This window comes from Tamandua tetradactyla, chromosome 1, assembly GCF_023851605.1.
Source record: "Tamandua tetradactyla isolate mTamTet1 chromosome 1, mTamTet1.pri, whole genome shotgun sequence".
NCBI classification, from domain to species: Eukaryota; Metazoa; Chordata; class Mammalia; order Pilosa; family Myrmecophagidae; genus Tamandua; species Tamandua tetradactyla.
Window position 1 is genome coordinate 89,984,102 of NC_135327.1, and position 25,814 is coordinate 90,009,915.

The 25,814-nt window shown below is 37.4% G+C and overlaps 1 protein-coding gene across 4 annotated transcripts in view; it reads right to left on the reverse strand.

Annotated features, from left to right (window-relative positions):
- AVL9 (AVL9 cell migration associated) overlaps positions 1 to 25,814 on the reverse strand; it is a 184,818-nt gene that overhangs the window by 16,011 nt on the left and 142,993 nt on the right. For 2 of the 4 annotated variants that reach the window (XM_077120360.1, XM_077120350.1), the window contains 3 exons: positions 23,658 to 23,711; positions 22,432 to 22,520; positions 18,786 to 20,369 (listed from right to left, as the gene is read on the reverse strand). In XM_077120360.1, the coding sequence (XP_076976475.1) occupies positions 20,254 to 20,369; positions 22,432 to 22,520; positions 23,658 to 23,711 (259 nt within the window). In that variant the 3' untranslated portion in view covers positions 18,786 to 20,253. Of the gene's footprint in view, positions 1 to 18,785; positions 20,370 to 22,431; positions 22,521 to 23,657; positions 23,712 to 25,814 lie in introns of those variants that run through there. The other 2 variants (XM_077120366.1, XM_077120361.1) reach the window with 1 other exon arrangement.

Sequence of the window (25,814 nt, forward strand, 5' to 3'; positions counted from 1 at the left end):
TAAATCCCCTTTTATTAAAAGCCAATCCGTCTCTGGTGTGTTGCATTCCGGCAGCTAGCAAACTAGAACAGCATCCTTCAGTGTCTATGGAGATAATACCTCATTGGAATAACAAATCTGTCCTGCAAAGGGTGGTTGTGAGAATCAAAAAAAGTATGAGGGTGGGCCATGGTGGCTCAGTAGGCAAGAATGCTCGCCTGCCATGCCAGAGGACCCAGGTTCGTTCCCTGGTGCCTACCCATGTTAAAAAAATAAATAAATAAATAAATTAAAAAAAAACAGTATGTGAAAGGTCCTTGCAATATATAAATATACAGATATTGGGTACTGTATTAGCTAGGGTTCTCTAGAGAAACAGAATCAACAAGAAATATTTGTAAATACAAAATTCATAAAAGTATCTCATATAACCGTGGGAACGTAGAGTCCAAAATCCCTAGGGCAGGCTGTGAAACTGATGATTCCAATGGAGGGTCAGGATGAACTCCACAGGAGAGGCTCACCGGCCGAAGCAGGAAGAGAATCTCTTTTCTGAATCTTCCTTAAAAGGCTTCAAGTGATTAGATTAAGCATCACTCATTAAAGAAGACACTCCCGTTGGCTGATTACAAATGGAATCAGCTGTGGATGTAGCCAACATGACCATGACTTAGTTCTATGACATGTCCTCATAGCAAGACAGGCCAGCACTTGCCCAACCAAACAGGTACCACAACTTGGCCGAGGTGACACATGAATCTGACCATGGCAGGTACTATTATTTTCTCCTTCTTCAATTGGCAGTTTTTTCTGTTTTTTTTTTTTAAATATGGGGAGGCACTGGGAATTGAACCTGTTTCAATCACTGAGCCACCGTTGCTCACTCTAATAAGCATTCCTTATTATTTGTTTTCTATCATAAGAAAATTAAGACAAATTTATGAGTCTACTCACTAATGAAGATTTCTTCCAAGTATCTATATATAGCTTTATTGCTAACTCAAAATAAGGATCAGTTATGTGTGTCCTTGTTTTCCTTCAATCACCTACATAATTGTATAATAGTAAAATTTGACATTATTCCTATTTTGAGTACAAAAGTAAGTATATCTGGGGCAGTTTTGAATTATAGATGATTCAACAGGATACTGACATTTTCATTTTTACCACTTTATATTACTTCCATATTTCACCTTAGTGCTATTTTAATTTGTTCTAGTAAGACTTATTTGTAGGTCTAAAAATTATATCAGAACATAACATAATAAGCAACAATTTAGATATCTTAAATATTTTCTGGGACATAAATTCATATCCATATTATATATATATTTACATATAATATATTTATTTTATAATAAATAAAAAAATAATATACATTATATATATATTTTAATGATATGCTTGGATCTTATTCAAGTTGTTTTTTAAAAAACTCTTTAAATAAATAATGTAGCTACTTGGAAAAAAGAAAAACTGTTGTTACTATCACCACCATTACTAAGACTTCTCATCACTGTTTTTTGATTAAAAGCATTAAAAAAAATCTGATTAGTGTACAACTTGTTTTTAACTCTGTGTATACCTAAGTAACCACCTCTTAGATCCAGTGAAATAGTTGGCTTTAATCAACATTATGCTTAGCCCTGGAATTTCTCACAGCTGGACAGTCGCTAAATCATCTTCTGGTCCCCAATGGAAAATGAATTGGTATTTCTTTCTGAAATATTTTTATTTGTGAATTAGACATAAAGGTAACCCACACTTTCCAAAATCTTCCAGTTTATTTGATGTAAGATATTTCATATACTTAACCTTGGAAAGACGGCCATATCATCCAACAAGCCCCAACATCCAGACCCCTAAAAGACAAATGGACTTCTCTTCCTTCCTATCTGCCATTAGGACATTTTCCATTTCTTCATCCCTAGTCTCACTAAGAGTAATCTCAGGGGGAAAAGGAGGAGGAGCCAGCTTTCATACTTCTCAGGTTGCTTCTGGCTTTGGCAGCCCCAGAGACTGTTTTCTTCCTTAGTTCTCCATCATGACTCCTTACCCTTTTTTTTTTTATTAATTAAAAAATAAATTAACACAACATTTAGAAATCATTCCATTCTACATATACAATCAGCAATTCTTAATATCATCACATAGATGTATGATCATCATTTCTTAGTACATTTGCATCAATTTAGAAAAAGAAATAGCAAGACAACAGAAAAAGAAATAAAATAATAGAGAGGAAAAAAAAACTATAGCTCAGATGCAGCTTCATTCAGTGTTTTAACATAATTACATTGCAGTTAGGTAGTACTATGCTGTCCATTTTTGAGTTTCTGTATCCAGTCCTGTTGCACAGTCTGTATCCCTTCAGCTCCAATTACTCATTATCTTACCCTATTTCTAACTCCTGATGGTCTCTGTTACCAATGACATATTCCAAGTTTATTCTCGAATGTCGGTTCACATCAGTGGGACCATACAGTATTTGTCCTTTAGTTTTTGGCTAGACTCACTCAGCATAATGTTCTCTAGGTCCATCCATGTTATTACATGCTTCATAAGTTTATTCTGTCTTAAAGCTGCATAATATTCCATCGTATGTATATACCACAGTTTGTTTAGCCACTCGTCTGTTGATGGACATTTTGGCTGTTTCCATCTCTTTGCAATTGTAAATAATGCTATAAACATTGGTGTGTAAATGTCCATTTGTGTCTTTGCCCTTAAGTCCTTTGACTAGATACCTAGCAATGGTATTGCTGGGCCGTATGGCAATTCTATATTCAGCTTTTTGAGGAACCGCCAAACTGCCTTCCACAGTGGTTGCACCATTTGACATTCCCACCAACAGTGGATAAGTGTGCCTCTTTCTCCACATCCTCTCCAGCACTTGTCATTTTCTGTTTTGTTGATAATGGCCATTCTGGTGGGTGTGAGATGATATCTCATTGTGGTTTTGATTTGCATTTCTCTAATGGCCAGGGACATTGAGCATCTCTTCATGTGCCTTTTGGCCATTTGTATTTCCTCTTCTGAGAGGTGTCTGTTCAAGTCTTTTTCCCATTTTGTAATTGGATTGGCTGTCTTTTTGTTGTTGAGTTGAACAATCTCTTTATAAATTCTGGATACTAGACCTTTATCTGATATGTCGTTCCAAATATTGTCTCCCATTGTGTAGGCTGTCTTTGTACTTTCTTGATGAAGTTCTTTGATGCGCAAAAGTGTTTGATTTTGAGGAGCTCCCATTTATTTCTTTCTTTCTTCAGTGCTCTTGTTTTAGGTTTAAGGTCCATAAAACCACCTCCAATTGTAAGATTCATAAGATATCTCCCTACATTTTCCTCTGTTTTATGGTCTTAGACCTAATGTTTAGGTCTTTGATCCATTTTGAGTTAACTTTTGTATAGGGTGTGAGATACGGGTCCTCTTTCATTCTTTTGCATATGGATATCCAGTTCCCTAGGCACCATTTATTGAAGAGACTGTTCTGTCCCAGGTGAGTTGGCTTGACTGCCTTATCAAAGATCAAATGTCCATAGATGAGAGGGTCTATATCTGAGCACTCTATTCGATTCCATTGGTCGATATATCTATCTTTATGCCAGTACCATGTTGTTTTGACCACTGTGGCTTCATAATATGCCTTAAAGTCTGGCAGTGTGAGACCTCCAGCTTTGTTTTTTTTCCTCAAGATACTTTTAGTAATTCGGGGTACCCTGCCCTTCCAGATAAATTTGCTTATTGGTTTTTCTATTTCTGAAAAATAAGTTGCTGGGATTTTGATTGGTATTGCGTTGAATCTGTAAATCAATTTAGGTAGAATTGACATCTTAACTATATTTAGTCTTCCAATCCATGAACACGGTATGCCCTAACATCTATTTAGGTCTTCTGTGATTTCTTTTAACAGTTTTTTGTAGTTTTCTTTGTATAGGTCTTTTGTCTTTTTAGTTAAATTTATTCCTAGGTATTTTATTCTTTTAGTTGCAGTTATAAATGGAATTCGTTTGATTTCCCCCTCAGCTTGTTCATTGCTAGTGTATAGAAATGCTACAGATTTTTGAATGTTGATCTTGTAACCTGCTACTTTGCTGTACTCATTTATTAGCTCTAGTAGTTTTGTTGTGGATTTTTCCGGGTTTTCGACGTATACTATCATATCGTCTGTAAACAGTGATAGTTTTACTTCTTCCTTTACAATTTTGATGCCTTGTATTTCTTTGTCTTGTCTAATTGCTCTGGCTAGAACCTCCAACACGATGTTGAATAATAGTGGTGATAATGGACATCCTTGTCTTGTTCCTGATCTTAAGGGGAAAGTTTTCAATTTTTCCCCACTGAGGATGATATTAGCTGTGGGTTTTCATATATTCCCTCTATCATTTTAAGGAAGTTCCCTTGTATTCCTATCCTTTGAAGTTTTTTCAACAGGAAAGGATGTTGAATCTTGTCAAATGCCTTCTCTGCATCAATTGAGATGATGTGATTTTTTGCTTTGATTTGTTGATATGGTGTATTACATTAATTGATTTTCTTATGTTGAACCATCCTTGCATACCTGGGATGAATCCTACTTGGTCATGATGTATAATTCTTTTAATGTGTTGCTGGATTTGATTTGCTAGAATTTTGTTGAGGATTTTTGCATCTATATTCATTAGAGAGATTGGTCTGTAGTTTTTTTTTTTGTAATATCTTTGCCTGGTTTTGGTAAGAGGGTGATGTTGGCTTCATAGAATGAATTAGGTAGCTTTCCCTCCACTTCAATTTTTTTGAAGAGTCTGAGCAGAGTTGGTACTAATTCTTTCTGGAATGTTTGGTAGAATTCACAGGTGAAGCCGTCTGGTCCTGGACTTTTCTTTTTGGGAAGCTTCTGAATGACTGATTCAATTTCTTTACTTGTGATTGGTTTGTTGAGGTTATCTATTTCTTCTTGAGTCAAAGTTGGTTGTTCATGCCTTTCTAGGAACTTGTCCATTTCATCTACATTTTTGTATTTATTAGTGTAAAGTTGTTCATAGTATCCTGGTATTACCTCCTTTATTTCTGGGAGGTCAGTGGTTATGTCTCCTCTTCCATTTCTGATCTTATTTATTTGCGTCCTCTCTCTTCTTCTTTTTGTCAATCTTGCTAAGGGCCCATCAATCTTGTTGATTTTCTCATAGAACCAACTTCTGGTCTTATTGATTTTCTCTATTGTTTTCATGTTCTCAATTTCATTTATTTCTGCTCTAATCTTTGTTATTTCTTTCCTTTTGCTTGCTTTGGGGTTAGTTTGCTGTTCTTTCTCCAGTTCTTCCAAGTGGACAGTTAATCCTGAATTTTTGCCCTTTCTTCTTTTCTGATATAGGCCATTTAGGGCAATAAATTTCCCTCTTAGCACTGCCTTTGCTGCGTCCCATAGGTTTTGATATGTCGTGTTTTCATTTTCATTTGCCTCAAGATATTTACTAATTTCTCTTGTAATTTCTTCCTTGACCCACTCGTTGTTTAAGAGTGTGTTGTTGAGCCTCCATGTATTTGTGAATTTTCTGGCACTCTGCCTATTATTGATTTCCAACTTCATTCCTTTATGATCTGAGAAAGTGTTGTGTATGATTTCAATCTTTTTAAATTGGTTGAGACTTGCTTTGTGACCCAGCATATGGTCTATCTTTGAGAATGATCCATGAGCACTTGAGAAAAAGGTGTATCCTGCTGTTGTGGGGTGTAATGTCCTATAAATGTCTGTTAAGTCTAGCTCATTTATTGTAATATTCAGATTCTCTGTTTCTTTATTGATCCTCTGTCTAGATGTTCTGTCCATTGATGAGAGTGGGGAATTGAAGTCTCCAACTATTATGGTAGATGTGTCTATTTCCCTTTTCAGTAATTGCAGTGTATTCCTCACATATTTTGGGGCATTCTGATTCGGTGTGTAAATATTTATGATTGTTATGTCTTCTTGTTTAATTGTTCCTTTTATTAGTAGATAGTATCCTTCTTTGTCTCTTTTAACTGTTTTACATTTGAAGTCTAATTTGTTGGATATTAGTATAGCTACTCCTACTCTTTTCTGGTTGTTATTTGCATGAAATATCTTTTCCCAACCTTTCATTTTCAACCTATGTTTATCTTTGGGTCTAAGACGTGTTTCCTGTAGACAGCATATAGAAGGATCCTGGTTTTTAATCCATTCTGCCAGTCTATGTCTTTTGATTGGGGAATTCAGTCCATTAACATTTAGTGTTATTACTGTTTGGGTAATACTTTCCTGTACCATTTTGCCTTTTGTATTATATATACCATATCTGATTTTCCTTCTTTCTACACTCTTCTCCATACCTCTCTCTTCTGTCTTTTCGTATCTGACTCTAGTGCTCCCTTCAGTATTTCTTGCAGAGCTGGTCTCTTGGTCACAAATTCTCTCAGTGACTTTTTGTCTGAAAACGTTTTAATTTCTCCCTCATTTTTGAAGGGAAATTTTGCTGGATATAGAAGTCTTGGCTGGCAGTTTTTCTCTTTTAGTAATTTAAATATATCATCCCACTGTCTTCTTGCTTCCATGGTTTCTGCTGAGAATTCTACACAGTCTTATTGGGTTTCCCTTGTATGTGATGGATTGTTTTTCTCTTGCTGCTTTCAAGATCCTCTCTTTCTCTTTGACCTCTGACATTCTAACTAGTAAGTGTCTTGGAGAACGCCTATTTGGATCTATTCTCTTTGGGGTGCGCTGCACTTCTTGGATCTGTAATTTTAGGTCTTTCATAAGAGTTGGGAAATTTTCAGTGATAATTTCTTCCATTAGTTTTTCTCCTCCTTTTCCCTTCTCTTCTCCTTCTGGGACACCCACAACACGTATATTTGTGTGCTTCATATTATCATTCAATTCCCTGAGCCTCTGCTCAAATTTTCCCATTCTTTTCCCTATAGTTTCTGTTTCTTTTTGGATTTCAGATGTTTCATCCTCCAGTTCACTAATTCTAACCTCTGTCTCTTGTAATCTATCATTGTAGGTTTCCATTGTTTTTTTTCATCTCTTCTACTGTATCTTTCATTCCCATAAGTTCTGTGATTTGTTTTTTCAGACTTTCCATGTCTTCTTTTTGTTCATCCCTTGCCTTCTTCATGTCCTCCCTCAATTTATTGATTTGGTTTTTGAAAAGGTTTTCCATTTCTGTTCATATATTCAGAATTAGTTGTCTCAACTCCTGTATCTCATTTGAGCTATTGGTTTGTTACTTTGACTGGGCCATATCTTGAATTTTTCTGGTGTGATTTGCTATTTTTTGCTGGCGTCTGGGCATTTAATCAGATTTCCCTGAGTGTGGGACCCAGCAGGTTGAAAGAGTTTCCTGTGAAGTCTCTGGGCTCTGTTTTCCTTATCCTGTCCAGTATATGGTGCTTGTGTTTCTGCGGGTCCCACCAGCAAAAGATGTTGTGCCTCCTTTAACTTTGGAAGACTCTCACTGCTGGGTGTGTGGTGGAGAGAGAGGAAAGGTTGTAGGCTGGTTTTAATGGCTTCAAATTGTGAAGTCCTGGGATCTGAATTCCTTGAGAGAGGGATTCCACCTGAGTTGCATTTCACCACTCCTGCGGGGAAGGTTCAGGTGGTAGAGAGCCCTGAAAGCAGCCTGTTTCTGCGTTCGGGGTAGTTCCAACCTGTGTCATCCCAGCGCTGAGCCCAGAGGCAAGGAAGCCTCCATAGAAACAGCTGCAGAAGGCTCTGTTTCACCCCCTTTCCTCTTTTTCAGTTAGCCCAATAGGCGACTTCTGCCTTGATCAGTTTCTCCTGAGCTGAGGGCCTGTTTTTAGTAGTCAGAAGTCGTTCATTAATGCCACTATTGGTGTTAGGTTGGGCTCGGTCTCTACTACTGTTGGAGACTCTTTCCTTTCCCTCCAGGAAGTCGTCTGTGGGGGAGGGGCGCCTGGCGCCGCAGCTTTGGGAACCGCTGTTCCGAGGCTCCCAGCCGGCCCGGGAAGCCGCGTGTGTGGGAGGGGTGCCGGTTGCCGCGGCTTGGGGAACCCCTGATCCAAGGCTCCCAGCTGGCCCGGGAAGATGTGCGTGGGGGAGGGGCTCCGGCCGCCGCGGCTTGGGGAACCGCTGATCCGAAGCTCCCAGCCGGCCTGGGAAGCCGCCTGTGAGGGAGGGGCGCCGGCCTCCAGCCGCCGCAGTTTGGGGAACTTGCCTCTCCTAGTCTCTCAGCTGGACCGGGAAGGAGGGAGGGAGGGGCGCCAGCCACCAGCCGCCACGGCCCGGGGAAGTGCGTGCCGCTTGGGGACCTCACTGCAGCGGAGTCTCTCAGCCGGTCCAGACTGGGGTACACTGTGTGTTTGGTCTCTGTCGTGGCTCCAGGAGCTTTTCTGTACTGTTTCTAGTTATTTAGTAATTGTTCTGGAGGAGGAACTAAGATGTGCACACCTTACTAAGCTGCCATCTTCTCCGGAAGTCTCCCTCATAGACTTTTTTCTCCTTACCCTTTTTTACAGCGTTACTCTGTTCAGCTCTTTTCCTAATCATAGATCAAGGGACCCACCTGAAGGGTAGACTGAAAATTCTTATTTTCTTTATTGCTTCGATTAAAAATCTTACCATCTTCACTCCAGGAGCAACTCAAAGGCCACTCCTCTAGGAAGTCTTCACCGACTGCTTCAGCTGAAAGGACAGCCTTCTTCCTGAAAATTCCATGACACTTTATTGGACCTCTTTTAGCATGCTCATTTCTTGCTTTTTCTCACATTTTTGTGCAGGTGTCCTCTTATCTTCACTCCTCAGAAATGATTTGGTGACTGAGTGAATCTTTACTTATTCTTGCTGGGTCTGCAGTAGAGCGAAGCATGTTTTTAGCTATCAGTTCTCAAAGGAATGCATTTTTATGTCTTTTGTATGGAGTATTCCTTTATCTAGTACTTTTATACTACTTTGATATATCCTTTGGCTCTCTGAAAAAGCTGACTTTTATGAGCTGAGATACAGCTCCCATAAGCACCATACATAAAAGAAAGCCCATTCCTAATTCTCAGTGAATTGTATTAGAAACACTGGAACACAGTCTGCTCTTCAGGGGAGAAGACTCAAACAGTTTAACTTGAAACTTACAAAAAAGAAACACACTTTACAATCAGAGAGAAGCGAGACTAATATCTTTCATTTTCATGAAGAGGCCCCAGAATAACAAAGGATTCATTAAGTCAAAATGCTGAAAATAATGGGATTAATGGTATTTAAAATAAAAATATTTTAAACTTCTGGTCTCAAAATGAAGGCTCTATTCCTAATGGAAACACACTTTAAAACGCTTCAAAGATTGCAAAATATGGAAGACATAAAAATTCCAGTCCTGATGGCCTGGACCGTAAAGTGGATCACACACACAAAATGCTTGTTGATCTTCCTCTGTTAAAGCATTACCTGGGGATTTCCATTTCAAAGTCATTTATAGTGAAGGATATATTGAGGGCACAGTAACTCTGGTTTCTAAATGGATGATCTTGTACAAAGAACCAATTCAGGACTATTGTGCCAAGAATGGGGTAGCTTCAACTTCAGTCTCAGTGGTTTCTAGAAGTGCTGCTGAATGACTGTTTTCTAGGACAGAGCAAATTCTCCATTGTCCTACTTTGACCAAATCATTACACCCCACAGAAGTACATGGTCCATCTGGTAATGTTCATCAGAAAAAAAAAAATCCATAAACTGGAGTGAATATAAATGAAATCCTTGTTGGCTGTAGATGGACTTTTTTAATACATAAATCCCCCCATTCCTGCTAACCACATGAAGGAAAAGCGAGTTTTATAGAAATTTTAGCACATCAATACAGCATTGGTGGCATGAGTCTCTTGGGTCTCCGCATTGCCTCAGAGTGACTTAGACACTAGTATCATCGGTGGTACTGATTTCCATATACCACCCATATCACCCATAGTCCTCTTTTATGAAAAGTTCATACTAATCTACCCTATGCCAAAATCAAAGGAAAACATACGTTCTCACAATAACTGGATTTTGGCTGAGGGTCATTCCATATGATTTTGTTCTTTGGTGCTAAAGGCTGGGGAAATGTTTGGGGCAAATGTGACTTAACACTGACGGGAGAGCTGTGAAACTGAGCCAAGGAAGAAGGCCAAGGGATGGCTGGGTTCAGAGAACACTACAGAGAAATAATCACTGAATCTAAAATGAAGGGCATAGTGAATGCAGTGGTGCTCTCCTAAATGAACTTAAATGTAACACCAAACCCGGAAATCTGCTACTTGCCCACAGGAAACCCTTTCTTTTCCCACTGGCTTTTAGATCAAGTCCGCACTCCTTCAGAAGGCTGAAAGGGCTCTCTCCCCATTCTGACCAGATCTTACTCTCTGACTTCATCTCTTGCTCATCCCTCCTTGCTATCTAGCCACACTGGAAACTTGCTTCCAAGTCTCTGCCTATGCTGTTCTCATCCCTAGAAGCCCTTCCTACTTTACAATCTCTCCCATCATCCCCCTCACCCACTAGCCTCATAACTGTCAGGTCTCAACTGAGGCTGCCGTGAGAAGAAACATGTACTTGTTTCCTACCAAAGGCACATCCATGATGTGCTTGCACAGCTCCCTGGCTTACCCTCAATCCAGCATTCTCTAACCTCTTTACCCTGCCCTCTCTGCCTGCTGAACTGCAAGTTTTAAGAGGTCTAGACACTGTGTGTGTCTCATGTACCACTGATACAATTAAGTACTCAAATACTCCAGAGAGAAGGCAGGGTTTAAGACAGTGTGAAGGGCTTGGGTTAGTTTTTAGAATGATTTCCCAGAGCAAGTAGTAAAGATGTGCAAATCTTGAGTCTTTGGAGGCCAGGGTGAGGTTCTAGTACAGGGCTAAAGGTCTTTAGAATTTGTGGCTGCCCAGTATAGTTCTGGAGACACCCAGAAATTTAAGTGATTGTTGAAGTTTGGGAATTAGAGTACAAAAATAAGGTTCTTCATCCATCTCTATAAACTGATACTGAGACAACACTAAGTTTGCTTAGACCTGAAACGAGAGAAAAATATGGACAAATTAAATAAGTACAATTCAAGTATTTGACTTAAAGGATTCTCCTTTATTCTGAACCTATGCTCTTCCTATGTTTCGGTATTAAAATGTCTTTGTATGAAGTGATAGTGATAACAGAAGGTAAGTTTTAAAAAGAGTTCTCATTTGGCAAAATAAAAGTGGTAAAACTTTCATTCATATGGGAAAAAATAAAAGAAATTAGACTCCCATTTCATCTAGCACCCAAAGAAAAAGAAAAAAAATCTAGGCGGATAAAGTCCTAAATGTGAAAGGCAAAAACTAAAACTTTTTGAAGGTTATAGAGAAAATCCTCAAGACCTTATGTAGAGAAATGTTTCTTACATAAAACATAAAATACTAGTCATAAGGGGAAAGATTGATAAATTTGACTACATTAAGAACTCTAGTCATCAAGATACCATAAAGAATGAAGACAAGTTACAGAATAGATATTTTCACCGCACACAATTGACAAAGAAGAAAATAAGAAATAAACAAACAACTTAACAGAAATATGGGTAAAAGACTTGAATGAGCATTTAACAAAAGTGGGAAATCCAAATGGCCAACAACAGGTGAAAAAGTACTCAACCTTACTAGTACTCAGAGAAATGCAAATTAAAACCCACAATCAGGTACCATTTCATACCCATCAGATTAACAAAAGTTTAAAAGTCTGACAGTACCAAGTGCTGGAGACAATGTGGAGCAAAGGGAATTCCAAACGCCCTTTTGGTAGGGAACGTAAAATGGTAGAAGCACTTTGGAAAACAATTTGGCATCAACTAAAAATGTTGAAGAGTTACATATTCCCATGACCCTTCGGTTTTACATTTTACATTTATACCCTATAGAATTGGGCACAGTGCACTGGGAAATGTACACCAGGATGGTTGGAATTAGCTCTGCTGTTCACATTAGTCCCATGGTGGAAAGAACCCAATATCCACCTACAACAGACTATATAACTTGTGCTGCAACTGTACAATGGTATAGTATTACAGAGCAATGAAAGTGAATCATCTCCTAAAACCCAAATTGAGCAGGGGGAAAAAAAAAGAATTCAAATGGTATGATCCCATCAATACATTCTCAAAAATAGGTAAAAATAAACTACATAGTTTGGGATAGAAACAAAGGAGGTAGGAGATACAAGGAAGTGTTTATCACAAAAGCTAGAATACCAAATACCTTTGGGGAAGGAATTAAGCTACAATCTGGGAGAGGTACAAGGGGTGCGGCTTTTTAGATGCTGGCAACATCATGGGTTGCCAGGTTGCAAGAATGTTTGCTTTATAAGAAAGTACATGTTTTAGGCTCTTTTCTCTACGTATATTCCACATTTAAGTTTCCCAAGTGTCCATCCATTCTCTTCCTTAAAAAAATTAAGTTTAACTATTACAAAATCTCTAAGGCTAGGAAATATTTTAGGAAGGAGTCAAAGCAGCCCAGGAGAACCTGAGGAAGCAACTGGACCTAGGTCTCTGATTACTGTTTATAAAAGGTTTTCTCAATAATGTTTCTAGAACAATCAAAGGAATAGGAAAGAAATAGTAAAGGCTTCAGTTGGGGGGGGGGCAGGGCAGCTTGTGGATTACAGGGAGAAATTAACAGGGTACAGGAGAAATTAACAAGACCAGGTTACCTTGTGTTGGACCCTGAGTGTCTAACTTAAGAATCTGGACTTACTTCTGTAGACAGTAAAGCAGACATTGAGGGTTATTATGGAAGGAAATGTCAATTAAAAATGCCCTAGATGGAGAAAAAAATATGGACCTATTAAACCTTACCATCAGGGAATCCCCTGATACCGGTCAAACTTTAGGGACACACAAATCAACAGGCTATGCCCCCGATCATGAGGCTTACTCTTGTGAAGTTTATGTAGGTAGCAGAGATGCTTAGACTACCTATAGGCATGCCTAGGAGTTACTACTGGAGGACCACTTTTGTTGCTCAGGTGTGGCCTCAATCTCTCTTAAGTCCAAATCTGCAAGTGAGATCACTGCCTTCCCCCTATGTGGGACATAATATCCATGGGTGAAAGACTCCCTGGCAACATGGGAGATGACTCCCAGGGATGAATCCAAACCTAGCACCATGGGATCAACAATTCTATCCTGACAAAAAGGAGGAAAAAGAAGTGTAATTAATAAAGTATCAGTGGCAGAGAGAGTTCAAATAGAGTCAAGAGGCAACTCTGGAGGAAAGCTTCAGGTAGACCTTGCTACCTATCATAACTTGCCAACCCCCAACCAGGACCATTCCAGCCAATCCTAAAGAACACCTACGACAATTTGTAAGATTCCACAAGGGTTCCAGGCACTAGTGCAACTTTCCAGAAACCTACAACCTCCAGATGGGTCCCTGGTTCAGATAAATCCTGAAACCTAGCCCAGCCTCTCCAGAACATCAGACCGTTCCATCTCCTCACCCATGTTAGTGACAGACCCTTTCAATATGAAAAATTTAGAATTGCCATAGCCCAAACACCCCTAAAGTGAGGGATGGAAAGATCAAAGTTAATGGTGGAGTTATTCAGAGAAGACAGGATTTAATAAATGCATATGAATGCTGAATCATTAAATTGTTATCTTAGTCTCCAGTATTTTAGAGCAGCTAGAAGTAAAAACCTAAAATTGTGAAATTGTAACCCATGTCTGAAATGTGTTGTACAACTAATTGTGGTGGTGTGCTTTGAAATTTAGTTTTTTGTATATATGTTGTTTTTCACAAAAAAGGAAGGAAAAAAAGTCAATTGTGATAAAAAAAAATATTTAAGCCCTCTAGCCTCCTATGTTCTGGAGTAGCTAGAAGGAAAAATATGGGAGAACTGTAGGGTAGACTGTGACAAACTCTGGGATCTGTCTTGTAACTACTTGTTGAAGAGGGCTATGAAAACTATCGCTTTTTAATTTCTCTGCTTTGTATATATGTTATACTACACAATAAAAAAAAAGTTAAAAAAAATACCCTAGATGTTTTAGGGAGATGAATCTGGGGTGCGGCAGGGGAGGAGGGACTGGAGATAGGGATACCAGTTAAAGGTCCAAGCAGAATACAAAGGGAATGATGGAAGTGAACAAAGCTAGAGAGCAATGGAACTGAAATGTATGTGCATTACAAAGAAGGAACAGTGAGAACCCGTTGACTGACTAACAAATACCTTTTTCTGTTGTTATTTTCTAGTCCCTCCATTCTAAAGCTAACTCTAAAGCTAATTCTAAAGAAGAATTCAAGATAGAGTCTCTTCTCAAGGAAGAGAAAGGGCAAGAACCACACATATTCAGAACAGGACTAGCAGATACACTGACTTGATACCGAGAAACTGACCTAAGGCTTTAACTCTCCTTAAAGTATTGAAGATAGTTGCCTGGCAGGGATAAGTAGAGTTAAGAGTGATAGTGGCTGGTCGTCCACAGGAAATTTTTTTTCATCATTACTTAACGGGTAGCAAGTAGCTTTTTGCTCTGAATTTGTCATTAGGGAAACGCTCAAACAAACAGAAAAGCAGACTAACCTAATGAAGCCTATGTACTCATCATATAGCAATAATGAACATTTTATCAGGGGCTTTTATCAGTTTTCCATGGTCCAGTCCATATCTATGAGCACCAGGAGTGCAGACCAGCACAGCAAGGGATATATCACATTTCTAAATATTTGAATCCTAATTTTATTTTATGATGGGATGTCAGTGGTTTCAAATGCAGGTGTTCATGGGATCAAGAGCAAAGAGCATAACCTTCCTGAACTCCTGGTTCCATGATTATGCAAAGTGTATGTAAGCCTGATGACTAGCCCTTAGCAGTCTAACTGGAGTGGGCTGTCAGTCATATGGCTTGAAGTATGGTTGGGGATTTGGTGATTGTGAAGTTAAATAGAGCAGTCCTGCTACAGTGTGGTCTCCCAACCCTGAGCAGATTACTCCCGCAGAGAAATCCTTCACACAGGTTTTTCCTTGAAAAGAAAAGCTCTATTATTTACTTCTTCCAGATGTTAATAGATTTAATTTTTACAACTCCCACTCTAACAAATGAAAAGCAGGCGGCTCTTACTTGGGAGACAACAGGGAACTATCACATCACCATGTCAGAGCCTCAAGCCAGTCTGAATAGGTCCTCAGGAAAAGGAAGAGGATGTTGGAAAGCTCTATTGTCCTCAAGTCATCTTTTCGGCTCCAGTCTAACAGTCCATGTCAAAGAACATTGCTAACTTAACCTTAACCTGGCACCATCATTCACATAAGCACAGTTTCCAGGGGGTAAGGAAGTATATCTGTGTCTGCTGTGAAGTGTATTACAAAGCCACCGTTTTAAAGGAGAACAACAAAAAGGGATAGCTGTAAAGGAACCACAGTACACGGAGCTCTATATGCAAATGTGCTGGGAGTCCTCAGTGGAAATGTCAAGGACTATTTTGAAGCTTACCAGTCCAGGTGGAAAAACGGGCTGCTCAGGACCATGTCCTATCCCCTGGAGTTTCTGTTGGTAAAGCATGGGATGAGATATTATTGCATTACCAACCTCTGTTTGTCTGTATTTTGTGCAGCACTGTGCACTTAACAGACCACAGAAGCTGAGGGGCTCAAGCACCCAGAGCAGTTCTTCCTGTGGAGGTCAACATCTTAGCAGCTGAGGGTCTCTGCTGTAAGCAATATCAATGAGAGATTAAATGTGCAGTGATTCTTTTATTTCATTCTGCATGCTAGTTTCTTAATAAATGGAACTGCATTCCTGTTCAACTGTGAAGCAGGCCAGAAACCACAATGACAACATGCATGGCACTTCTAGAAAGAGAAGTCACATACAACTGTACTCAGGACAAACAGGATAATTTTATTCTCATTTTTTCATAAAATAAACATACAGCAAAGTTTCACAATTCAGTAAGATTAGATTCGATTTATAATTTTAACACTTAAAAAATGACAAGAACTAGCACAAATTATCAAACTACTAGAGCAAAGAGGAACTAATTTTTTTATCAAAACGTGTCACAGCTAAACCTCCTTAGAAAACGTTCTAAGTTTTCTAAGCTAAACTTTCTTGGAAAGAATCTGTGGAAAAGCCTTTAATCTCAAATATTTAAAGTATTTTTATAACTACTAAATGCCTTCAGCAACTCTTTAATTGAATGCTTCCTAAATTTAGGAAGCAATGACCAAGGAGCCTGAAACACAAGTCTTGATCCTATTTTTCAGCTATAAATTATTAATATTTCAAGAAGACAACAAAATATTTTCTAATCAACAAAATATTTTCTAGTCACAGAAGCTTTCTGAAAACTTCAATCACCCTTTCTGGCTCAGTACCTGACTGAAATGTTCAAATGCTTCTATTGCACACACAAAAAAATTTGAGCAGCATACAGTGTGTGTAAGAAGCTGATGAAAAATAAGATTGGAAAAGACTCCTAAATTGTGTCTCATTTACATGATTTAAATATATAGTTTCTCTATGTTTAATTAATATAAGTAAAAAGGTAAACATTACAACAGCACAGAAATAAAACTGCTTTAGAGTTTTATAAAATATATCTGATCCCTTATATGGGCACAATTTTAATTCTAGAGTTACTATACAAGGGAGCTAGCTGCTGCTTCTTCATAATGAAAGCAAGAAGCCATGTGTAGAAAATCATTTATATGAAAAGAATAAAGATCCTCATTCCTTTTCTTTGTCTTTGATAAATATTTATAGGCTGCTGGATTATGAAGAAACAGTTCCAATGCTATGAAGGCTAAAGACTTGGAATGAGAAAATTCCTAGCAGCACATTATGCCACATGGAATGATAATCATCCCCTAGAAATCAGGGCTGCAACCTCCACCACCTTTAAAAGTTATCAGGGATCTGGGTGGGAAAAGCATGAAAGGATCCAGAGCATGCAGATGTTTACCATTTCAAGAGTCTCAACTAACTCCCCAATAAAACAGCAGGCAACATTTAGCAGCTACCATCCTAATGGGCTACTTTCCAAAACTGCTCAAGCAAGTATTCATGCAGTTAAGAGAGAACACACTAGCCCTTTACAGAGCAGAGAGCTCCCAACCTCATCACCAGTACTGGAGAGAAATGTATCACTGGTGATACCTGACTCATAACTCTTCTCCACAAAATATAAAATAAAAACAAAACCTGCCTGCCAGGGAGACAACGTAGCTTCATTTAAAAACATGTAACTAGTAGATTAAAATTCTAACTTTTTTCTAAAAGAATTCTTATAACCTTTAGCATATTAAATACTGCTCTCAAAATATTTTCATTCAGATTTCAAGTCCCTTGTGCTCCTCAGTCTTGCAACAACTTCTCATTTCTCCTCTCCCTTCCTAATTGGCTTTCCAAAGTCAATTATTCTAAACAAATCAAACGTTTGATAAAGAACTTGGAAAGCAAGATAAGGTTGAAGAAGTCATGTTACATACTCTGGTTTGCTGCCAAAATATGTTGCTACTTTGTTTCTTACAGCAAAAAGTAGATGAGAATTATTTTAGAGCTTTGGAGCTAGCGAATCACTAGTGGATTTTGGGATAGACTCTTCATACTGGTTATGTGAGCCAAATAAATCTGCAAAATAACTCCAAGCCTAAATTTATCTCACAACTTTTCTATTCGCCTAACCCATGATACTATTAGTGTCACTTTCTTCCTTCCCTAGGTCATTGTCATTACTATGCCTCGAAGGAATTCAAGTACACTAGGGACTTTTTCCAAATATTACTTTAAAGTTTTTGGGCAGCAATGAGGCCAACATCAAGCTATAGACAGAGTATGTGTGCCTGGCACACCGAGAGGCTGGCTGATCCAACTCCCTCAGACCTATTTACAAATACTTTTTAGTCCTTTAGACCCAAAGCTTTAGGAAGCATTGGAGCAAGCATGGCCAGAAAACACACCTTTAGCAGGGATATACAGTCAGATATGTTGCTGACCAGTGGCAGCACCTTTGGCTCACAAAACTAGTGCCTGGACAGAAGCTACTGCATATGGGCTAGCCACTCAGCTGGGGCCTGGAATCCAAGTCTGAAGTACATGGGCTCATAGGACAAGGGGACAAACTTTCTGCCTTCAACTGTGCTGGCTACCCTGGGGCTCCTGTCATCAAGAAGACGACATATGTTCCCTGAAAACTACAGCACTTTCCAGAACCTGAAGAAAATATAGGTATGGTCTTTCGACCATTCCTGTGATAAAAATTCTATCTTCTGACATAGTCATTTTATTTTGGAAGCCAGTTAAATGACTACTTTAAGAGTTGAATTCCAAACCAGAAACATTAACAGAAAGCTCAAGTAAAATGCATATTCAAATGGGGCACTAAAGCAAAGTTAGACTTCATGTAACTATTTTTAATTCAGTGAGATTCCAAAGTATGGGTTGGAGTCCTTCTGAATAGTGCAAAATGGAGTTTTACCCCAATTATACAAGCATACAAATAAAACGACAAATCAAAAGCTTGCTGGCTGACCCCTCACAGTGCACTCAGTAAACTTCTGACCACTGAAGTGATATTGCACACTAACATCACACGTCAACTAATGACGTGCCCTCATGAAATATGTTAGAATGAATTCTTCATAGTTTCAGTGCAACACCAATTATATTACCTTTTAAGGTTTTGTTTGGCATTATTTCTTCTATTCAGATATTATTTCCTGAGGTTAACTTTCCTAGTAGAAGTGGAGTTAATGGAGCTTTCATATTAAACCCTTTAATTTATAATCACTGATTATGCACAAATGAAAATATGCTTAGACTTTCTGAATTTGTGTTATAAAACACATTTACATTATGTCCCTATGTCCATTTCACATAGCCTATGAGGATTTGCTTCTTACAGAAATATTTCATAAGGGATAAATTACATATAATCAGTGTCTTTCTTAATTAGGCCCCTTATTTTCATAATACTCTCTATATCATAAGTAGATTATACTTACAATGTATTTTCCAAGTATGCTTTGTTACTAAAAAAGGCAGTCTGTCCCCTTCTCTAAGTACTCCCTGAGAACGCCCATTCAAAGTCCCCTTGAAAAGCAAATGGAGGTGGGCATGGCCAGCACATGACGTTCAAATGTGTAAAAATCAGTAGATCGCGCACACATACACACATTTAAGGTGAAAGGAGATGTCCTTTGTGAAACAGATGACAGACATGATAGCTGCAGTTTTCTTCTCTTACCTCTTGCTTTCTAAGAGCTAAGATGGAGACTTCTATTTTATATATTTTATAAAGAACTTTCAGAAGGGGATAGAAATTGATTATAGAAGGGTTTTCAGTCAGGGAAGTAGGAAGGCTAAGCTCCTTGAAAAGTTTTATAAAGAATAACACTAACAAAAACCTATGTCTATAAATGCCCAGTGGAAAACACTTCAAAAGAAGAAATCAGAAGGCACAACTTTGGATTAAAAAATGTTTGTAAAAGATTCCAGTATGACTACAGTTGATAAAACTATCTTATAGCTCTTTTAAATACTGCCCGATAGAGACATTCATGTTAAACTCCTTGAACATCATTATAACCATCACTATGTTATTATTCTGCACATATACTTGCACAATCAGGAAGAGGAAGCAAGCACAGTGATAAACCCTGATGACATAAAACAAGTTTTTAAGGATTTGGTTAAAAACATAAAACAAAACACAACACACTCAGGAATACCAACCTTGACTTCTATATTTCTGGGAGAAAATGAATTGATAAATGTGTTTTATGGAGAGAAAACAAACAAAAAATCATCATATAGCTCAGCAAAATAAAGGACTGGACTGTATTGCCCCTTAACTTTATAAGCACATTTTAGGGCCAACTTCAGAGAAATTATAAGTAATATAACTTAATTCTAGCAAATATAAATTACAATGACCACCTGGATATTCAAACAGCAAAAGAGAACAAAATTTACATACGTAACAACTTTTCTAAAGTAGACAAATGTACAAAATCAGAACTCAAAATTCATTAGCAGGTTCATTTCCTTGTGTATTTTAATCAGGCTCAGACTGAAATAAAAGCAGTCAATTTAAGCCCCAACCTGGAAAGCCATCCCTGCAATGGTTGTGGTTTCATCTTTTCAGCAACCTGTGACATTCATTTAGACAAAGTGTAACCGTTCATGTAAACAGTTTGACGTTATTGGTCCCCTGCTGTGGACCTGTGGCTGATGAAGAGGAACAGTCTGGGAGAAGCAAACAGACAAGGGACACTTAAAACCTAAGAAAGCAACAACAGCCCTTGGATGCCTTGCTCAGGGCTTTCCATCTGGTGACTCAGTGAGACTTTGCGGGGTAGAACTGGTGAAAGTAGAAAGCCAGGAAGACATGGCTGTCTTTGCAGTGGAAAAAGCTCCTCCAACTGACTGGCCTGGGTTGAAAGGAGGAAAAAACAAAAGGAAAAATGCCTTATTTTTGTTGAGAAACAACAAAAGACCAACACTAAGTAATGTTACTTCACTGGAACATACCAATAACAGTTAGTAAAAATATCATTTAAATTTCTAGTTTCAAAATAACCCCTTTCCAAAATAGTCCTATCTTATAGGTAACTGGATCACTTCTTGGTCTAAGAGCCTGTTCTCCTAAGCATTCTGAAGGTATTCATCAAACTGTTTCCTTAATATCCACAGTGCTAGGTCAGAGCTTCTCAATATTGGCTGTGCATCAGAATCATTTGCAGTGCTTAAAAAAGGTCCTATGTGTTCTTTATTTTTCACCATAAAGACCAAACTGATAACTGTTAACTACCCATACAGAGAAGGGTGGTTATGCTGCTTTTGGAAAATTTGCTGTTGTCATCTGAAACTGTGTTGCACTAAACAGAGAAATATACAGTGCCATCTGCCTCAGGTCTACATTGCTTTAAAGAACATTATCTCAAAAGTTGATACTTGAAGTAGGGAGAGAGTGTGGCGAAATGGCTTCAGAAATTAAATAATAGCAACAAATCACTAAAAATTCAGTAACATTTGACATGATGTACCTATAATGAAGTGGGATTTTTTTTTATTAAAAAATAAGAATTAAAAGTAAGTTAAATGCTAAATAAAAAAATAAAAGAAAAAAGTTAAGTTAAATGCTTAATACAGCATGGAAATAGATGCTTAAACACTAAATTCCATTCCCTTGGGCAAAAAAATCTGAACCTACTGGTAGGGTTATATTTCTATTTGTCTTTTAAAATATGTCTGCAGAACTCTTTCACACTGTTAATCTCTAGGTATACAGAATGTTAGTGCTAAGAGGACCCCTACATAGAGATTATCTAGTTTTGGGGTTTCTGAATTACATTTATTTTAGTAAAGATTAGATAACTTCTCTTAGAAGTTAAAAAAGGAGATGGATCTTTATTTTTACATATTGGTATGACAAAGCAAATGGGGAAAAATATAAGTGATTGATGAACCTGAGATAATTGGGAGATGCTTCTACTATTGCAATGAGAAATATATCTTTAAGTTTGAAGTGATATCAGAAGGTTAGGAAAAATATGAGAATTTTTAAATGAAGTGATAGGGAATAACCTTCAAAATATTTTAAGTGAAAAAAGCTAGGTGCTGAAGAGTATGTTCAGAATGCAACTATTTCTGTGGCTTTGGTATAGGGTAATACCAGCTTTACTGAGTTGAGGAGTATTATCTCACCTATTACCACCTTCTGAAATAGTTGTATAAAATTGGTATTATTTCTTCCTTAAATTATTTGATAGAATTCTTACATGAGCCATCTGGGTTTGGAGACTTCTTTGTGGCAAGGATTTTTATTCAAATTCAATTTTTAAGAGAGACAGATTTTCAAGAAGACTTTATAGAAAATTCAGATTTTGTATTTTTTATTGCATAAGTTTTGATAATTTTAATCTTCCAAAGAATTTGTATATTTTACCTAAGTTGTCAAATTTGTTGACATAAAGTTGTTCACAACATTCCTTTACCATTTTCTGTAAGATCTATAGTGGTCTCCCATGTCACTCCTATGTTAGTAATTGCGTATTTTCTTTCAATAAATCTATAAAGATTCTGTTAACATTGTTGATCTTTAAAAAGGAAAAAAAAAACTATTGGTTTCACTGAATTTCTTTATTGTGTGATACCACCTTAGAAAACAATAGCTCCTAATGCCATTTATAAAGAATGGTTAGGGGCTCTAGGAATGGGAGAAAAACTACAGTGAAGTTTATGGTAATGGAACATTGAATCCATCAGTTGTGGCAAAATCTGCTGAACTTTGTTTGATATTATCTGGTACCAAAAGAATTTTACAGTTATAAAGAATAAGGAAAGTAAAAATTTCAAAAAAGCCTCTGTATTTTTATTTTACTATGTGACATACAGATCTCTACCACTTTATGCTCTTATCAATCACACTCTGAGGATAGAGAACAGAAATGTTATGATTCCAATCTGTTCCTGCCTAAAGACATGCCTTACCAACAGCTTTTCCTGTTTGTACAACATTCCGGCTGGTTGTAACCATGACGCTTCCAATTTTTTTGCCACGTTCACTATTCTGAACAGAACTGAGTAAAGAAATTAAGTGTTAGGTACAAAATTTTATTGATACATGATTTTTTTTTTTGTATGCTGTATGGCGGGGTCACATTTCATTGTTTTTCCATGTGAGTATCCCGTAACTGAAGCACCGTTTGTTGAATTTTTGTTTTGTTTGTTCCTTTTGGAATAGCATGCATCAGGAATAGAACTTGGGTCTCCCGCATGGCAAGTGAGAATTATACCATTGAACTATCCTGGCAACCCCTTCTGATACACATTTAAAAAAAATTCATTTAGCATGTATGAGAAATTGTAGATTTACAGAAAAATCATGCTAAAAATACAGAGTTCCCATATTTTATCCTCCCATCCCTTCTATTCCCCCTATTATTAACACTTCGTATTAGTGTGGTACCTTTGTTACAACAGATGAAACAGTAGTATTGTACTTCGACTATTAACTATAGTCCATAGTTTAAGCTGGGATTCACTGATTGTGTTGTAAAGTCCTATGGTTTTTGTTATTTAATTTTTATTCTGGTAACATATATACATCCTAAAATTTCCTCTTTACCACATTCAAATGTTAATTACATTCAAATGCTGTGCTACCTTCACTACCATCCATTAACAAAATTTCTGCCATGTTCATATTTTTAAACAGAGCTGAGTCAAGAAAATAAGCATTACATGCAATTTAAAAATCTCTCTCACACATGCACAAACTACTTTACAACCATCCCAAATTAGAATTATTGAGGAAAGATGCTATATTATTCATAATTTGTTATGAATAAATTAACTTACCAATTTTTTAAGCAAGTAAATTTTCAGAAATATTAAAAGAACATACAGATGGACCACAAAAGTGGTTAAGGACATGCAGATGTACAGCTAATTCTGACAGTGATGATTTACTAAAGGTATTTCATCAGAATAAACATGGCAAATCCTGTTATTAGTTCACACCATTCTTTAGGTAACAGAAATGTTTTCACTTTTAGGCATACACACTGCTGAGCTAAAGAATGTTATGTGCGTATTTGGTTACGATTTGAGGCACAAGTCTATCAAGTAGAGAAAAACAATTCCCAATTAGCAATTAAACACATAGCATAAATTCAGACATAAAAGTTTCCCCAATGTTTTCTCTAAATACTCACTGTGAAAATCTTAACTTCATGTCTGACACTGAATATTGGCCTTGAAATGGATGACTGTAAAATAAAGTTTGAATTCAGACTATGACTATTTCACCAATAAAACTACAAAAAGGAGTTACCAGAAGGGAATACTAGTAAATCTCTTAGGAGTGAAACAGTTATATGCTCTGAACCTGATAAGTGGGCTTTGAGCACAGCTCTTCACTTACAGTTGTGTGACACACAAGAGATTACTTAATCTTGCTGAGCTTTAGTTTTCTCACTTGCAAAATATGTGATTTTTCAGGGGAGATATTAGCGCTCCCCTCAAACTCTGACTTACTTGGTCCAGATGGGGCCCAGGCTCTAGCATTTTTTACAAGCCCCCTAGGATAGCCAGGGATAGTCAATTATCTAGGGTATGGCCATAGATTGTGCCTGATCCTAGCCATCTTATAAATATGTGCTATCGATCATGGGAAGATTTGTGAACAGGTTAGTGAAATCCACATTTTCTATGAGAAACTCAACTCAAAATGGAGGTCTTAAAACAGCAGTATTTTCATTTTTTTTTTTGTAAGAAAGGACATTCGTTTTACCTCTCCATTTCCATTATACAAGGGAAAAAATAGTAAATAAAAAATTAGACAATTTGACAAAGATGCACTATAAAAAGTCATTAAACATGCAAATTCTTATCATATAGGGGTTTCTTCACCAAAGTCTAATAAAATAAAATAACTTCAATGAAATCCATAGCTACTTACAAAGACATGAAAATGCTATTTATAGGTTTTTAAGTGACTACAAATGGCTCTTTATGAGCCAAACTAAGCATGTGCAACAACCCTTTCCTTTTTCTGGAATCCTGAACCACAGAGTTGAAAGAATTGAGAGATCATTTAATCATTCTCTGTGCTCCTGGAAAGACTATTTAAAGGATCAAATATGCCTACTGCTTGTTAAGGGAACTAAGATGATTGCCTAGGAGTTGAAAAAAGGGTCCCATAGCTCTCAAATCTTACATTTAATTTGGAATATTTCTAAATTACCCTCCCTGATAACAACTAAAGATAACCATTTCTTGTTTCCAATTTGGTAAAAATGTTGAAAATCTGCTGACCATGCCATCTGCATCATTTCCCTACCTATATATTTCAGTTAGGAGGTTCTTTTCAGCCTTTTTTCAACCTAAATATTATTTTATTTACACATTTTTACTAAATGCTATTTTACAATCCTTTAAAACTTATTCCAGCAAAGCCTTTTATGGACCTGTATTAAAATCCAAACACAAGGACTGGATAGAGATGTGACCAATTCTATCAGTGGTGACATAGGAGAGGGAGCTGGGGCTCTAGCATACTGCACTACTGACAGTGGTAGGCCTGCATTTGTAGCACCGCTGATGCAAGTGCTACTAAGCAAGCCAGCAAGCACCTATTCCCTTTCACCACATGTTAGAATACAGACCTTGTAGTTAGTGAGGGAGAATACTTTGAACTCTTAACCCTTCCATTTAGTACCATTAAACTGTGCTGGTCCTTCAAATCTCTATGTTTCTATTACATTGAAATGGGAACAGAGGTTTCCACCATAATCCCGTACGATGATTAAATTCACCAACAGTGGTATTAAGCCCATTCACTTTTCTTGATATAACAGACAGGCTTTCCAAAACCTGCTGCACCCCCTCCCTCATCCACGATGCTTGCCCAAACTACTGTGGCTTAAATATCTGGATTTTTGTGTGCGTGGTATGAGGAAGTTATATCTTTTGTAGCACCACTTAAATCATATCTGCAATCTCCTAAATTAGCCCTACCTTCATAAATAATACAAAAGCCAATACAAAGCTGACTTTTGGCCATTTTTTCACCAAGAAGTAAAAGTTTAAAATACAAATAACAAATATTGAATGTATGCTTGTACAAAAAAAACCCCCAACATCTTAATCATTTAATTTAGAAAATAAATTACAAATGTAAGCATTTTATCAATTGACCTCCTTTAGATTCAACTCTGTTCACATATCATTCACACACAGATACAATTTCATAATGGCCCTAATCCAGAGCATGTATATTTTGTGTCTATGTGGGATAAAGTCTCAGTCAACATTCAAAATTGCAGTAGGCATTCAATTTTGCTGAATTTCAGAATCTGATATTGAAACTA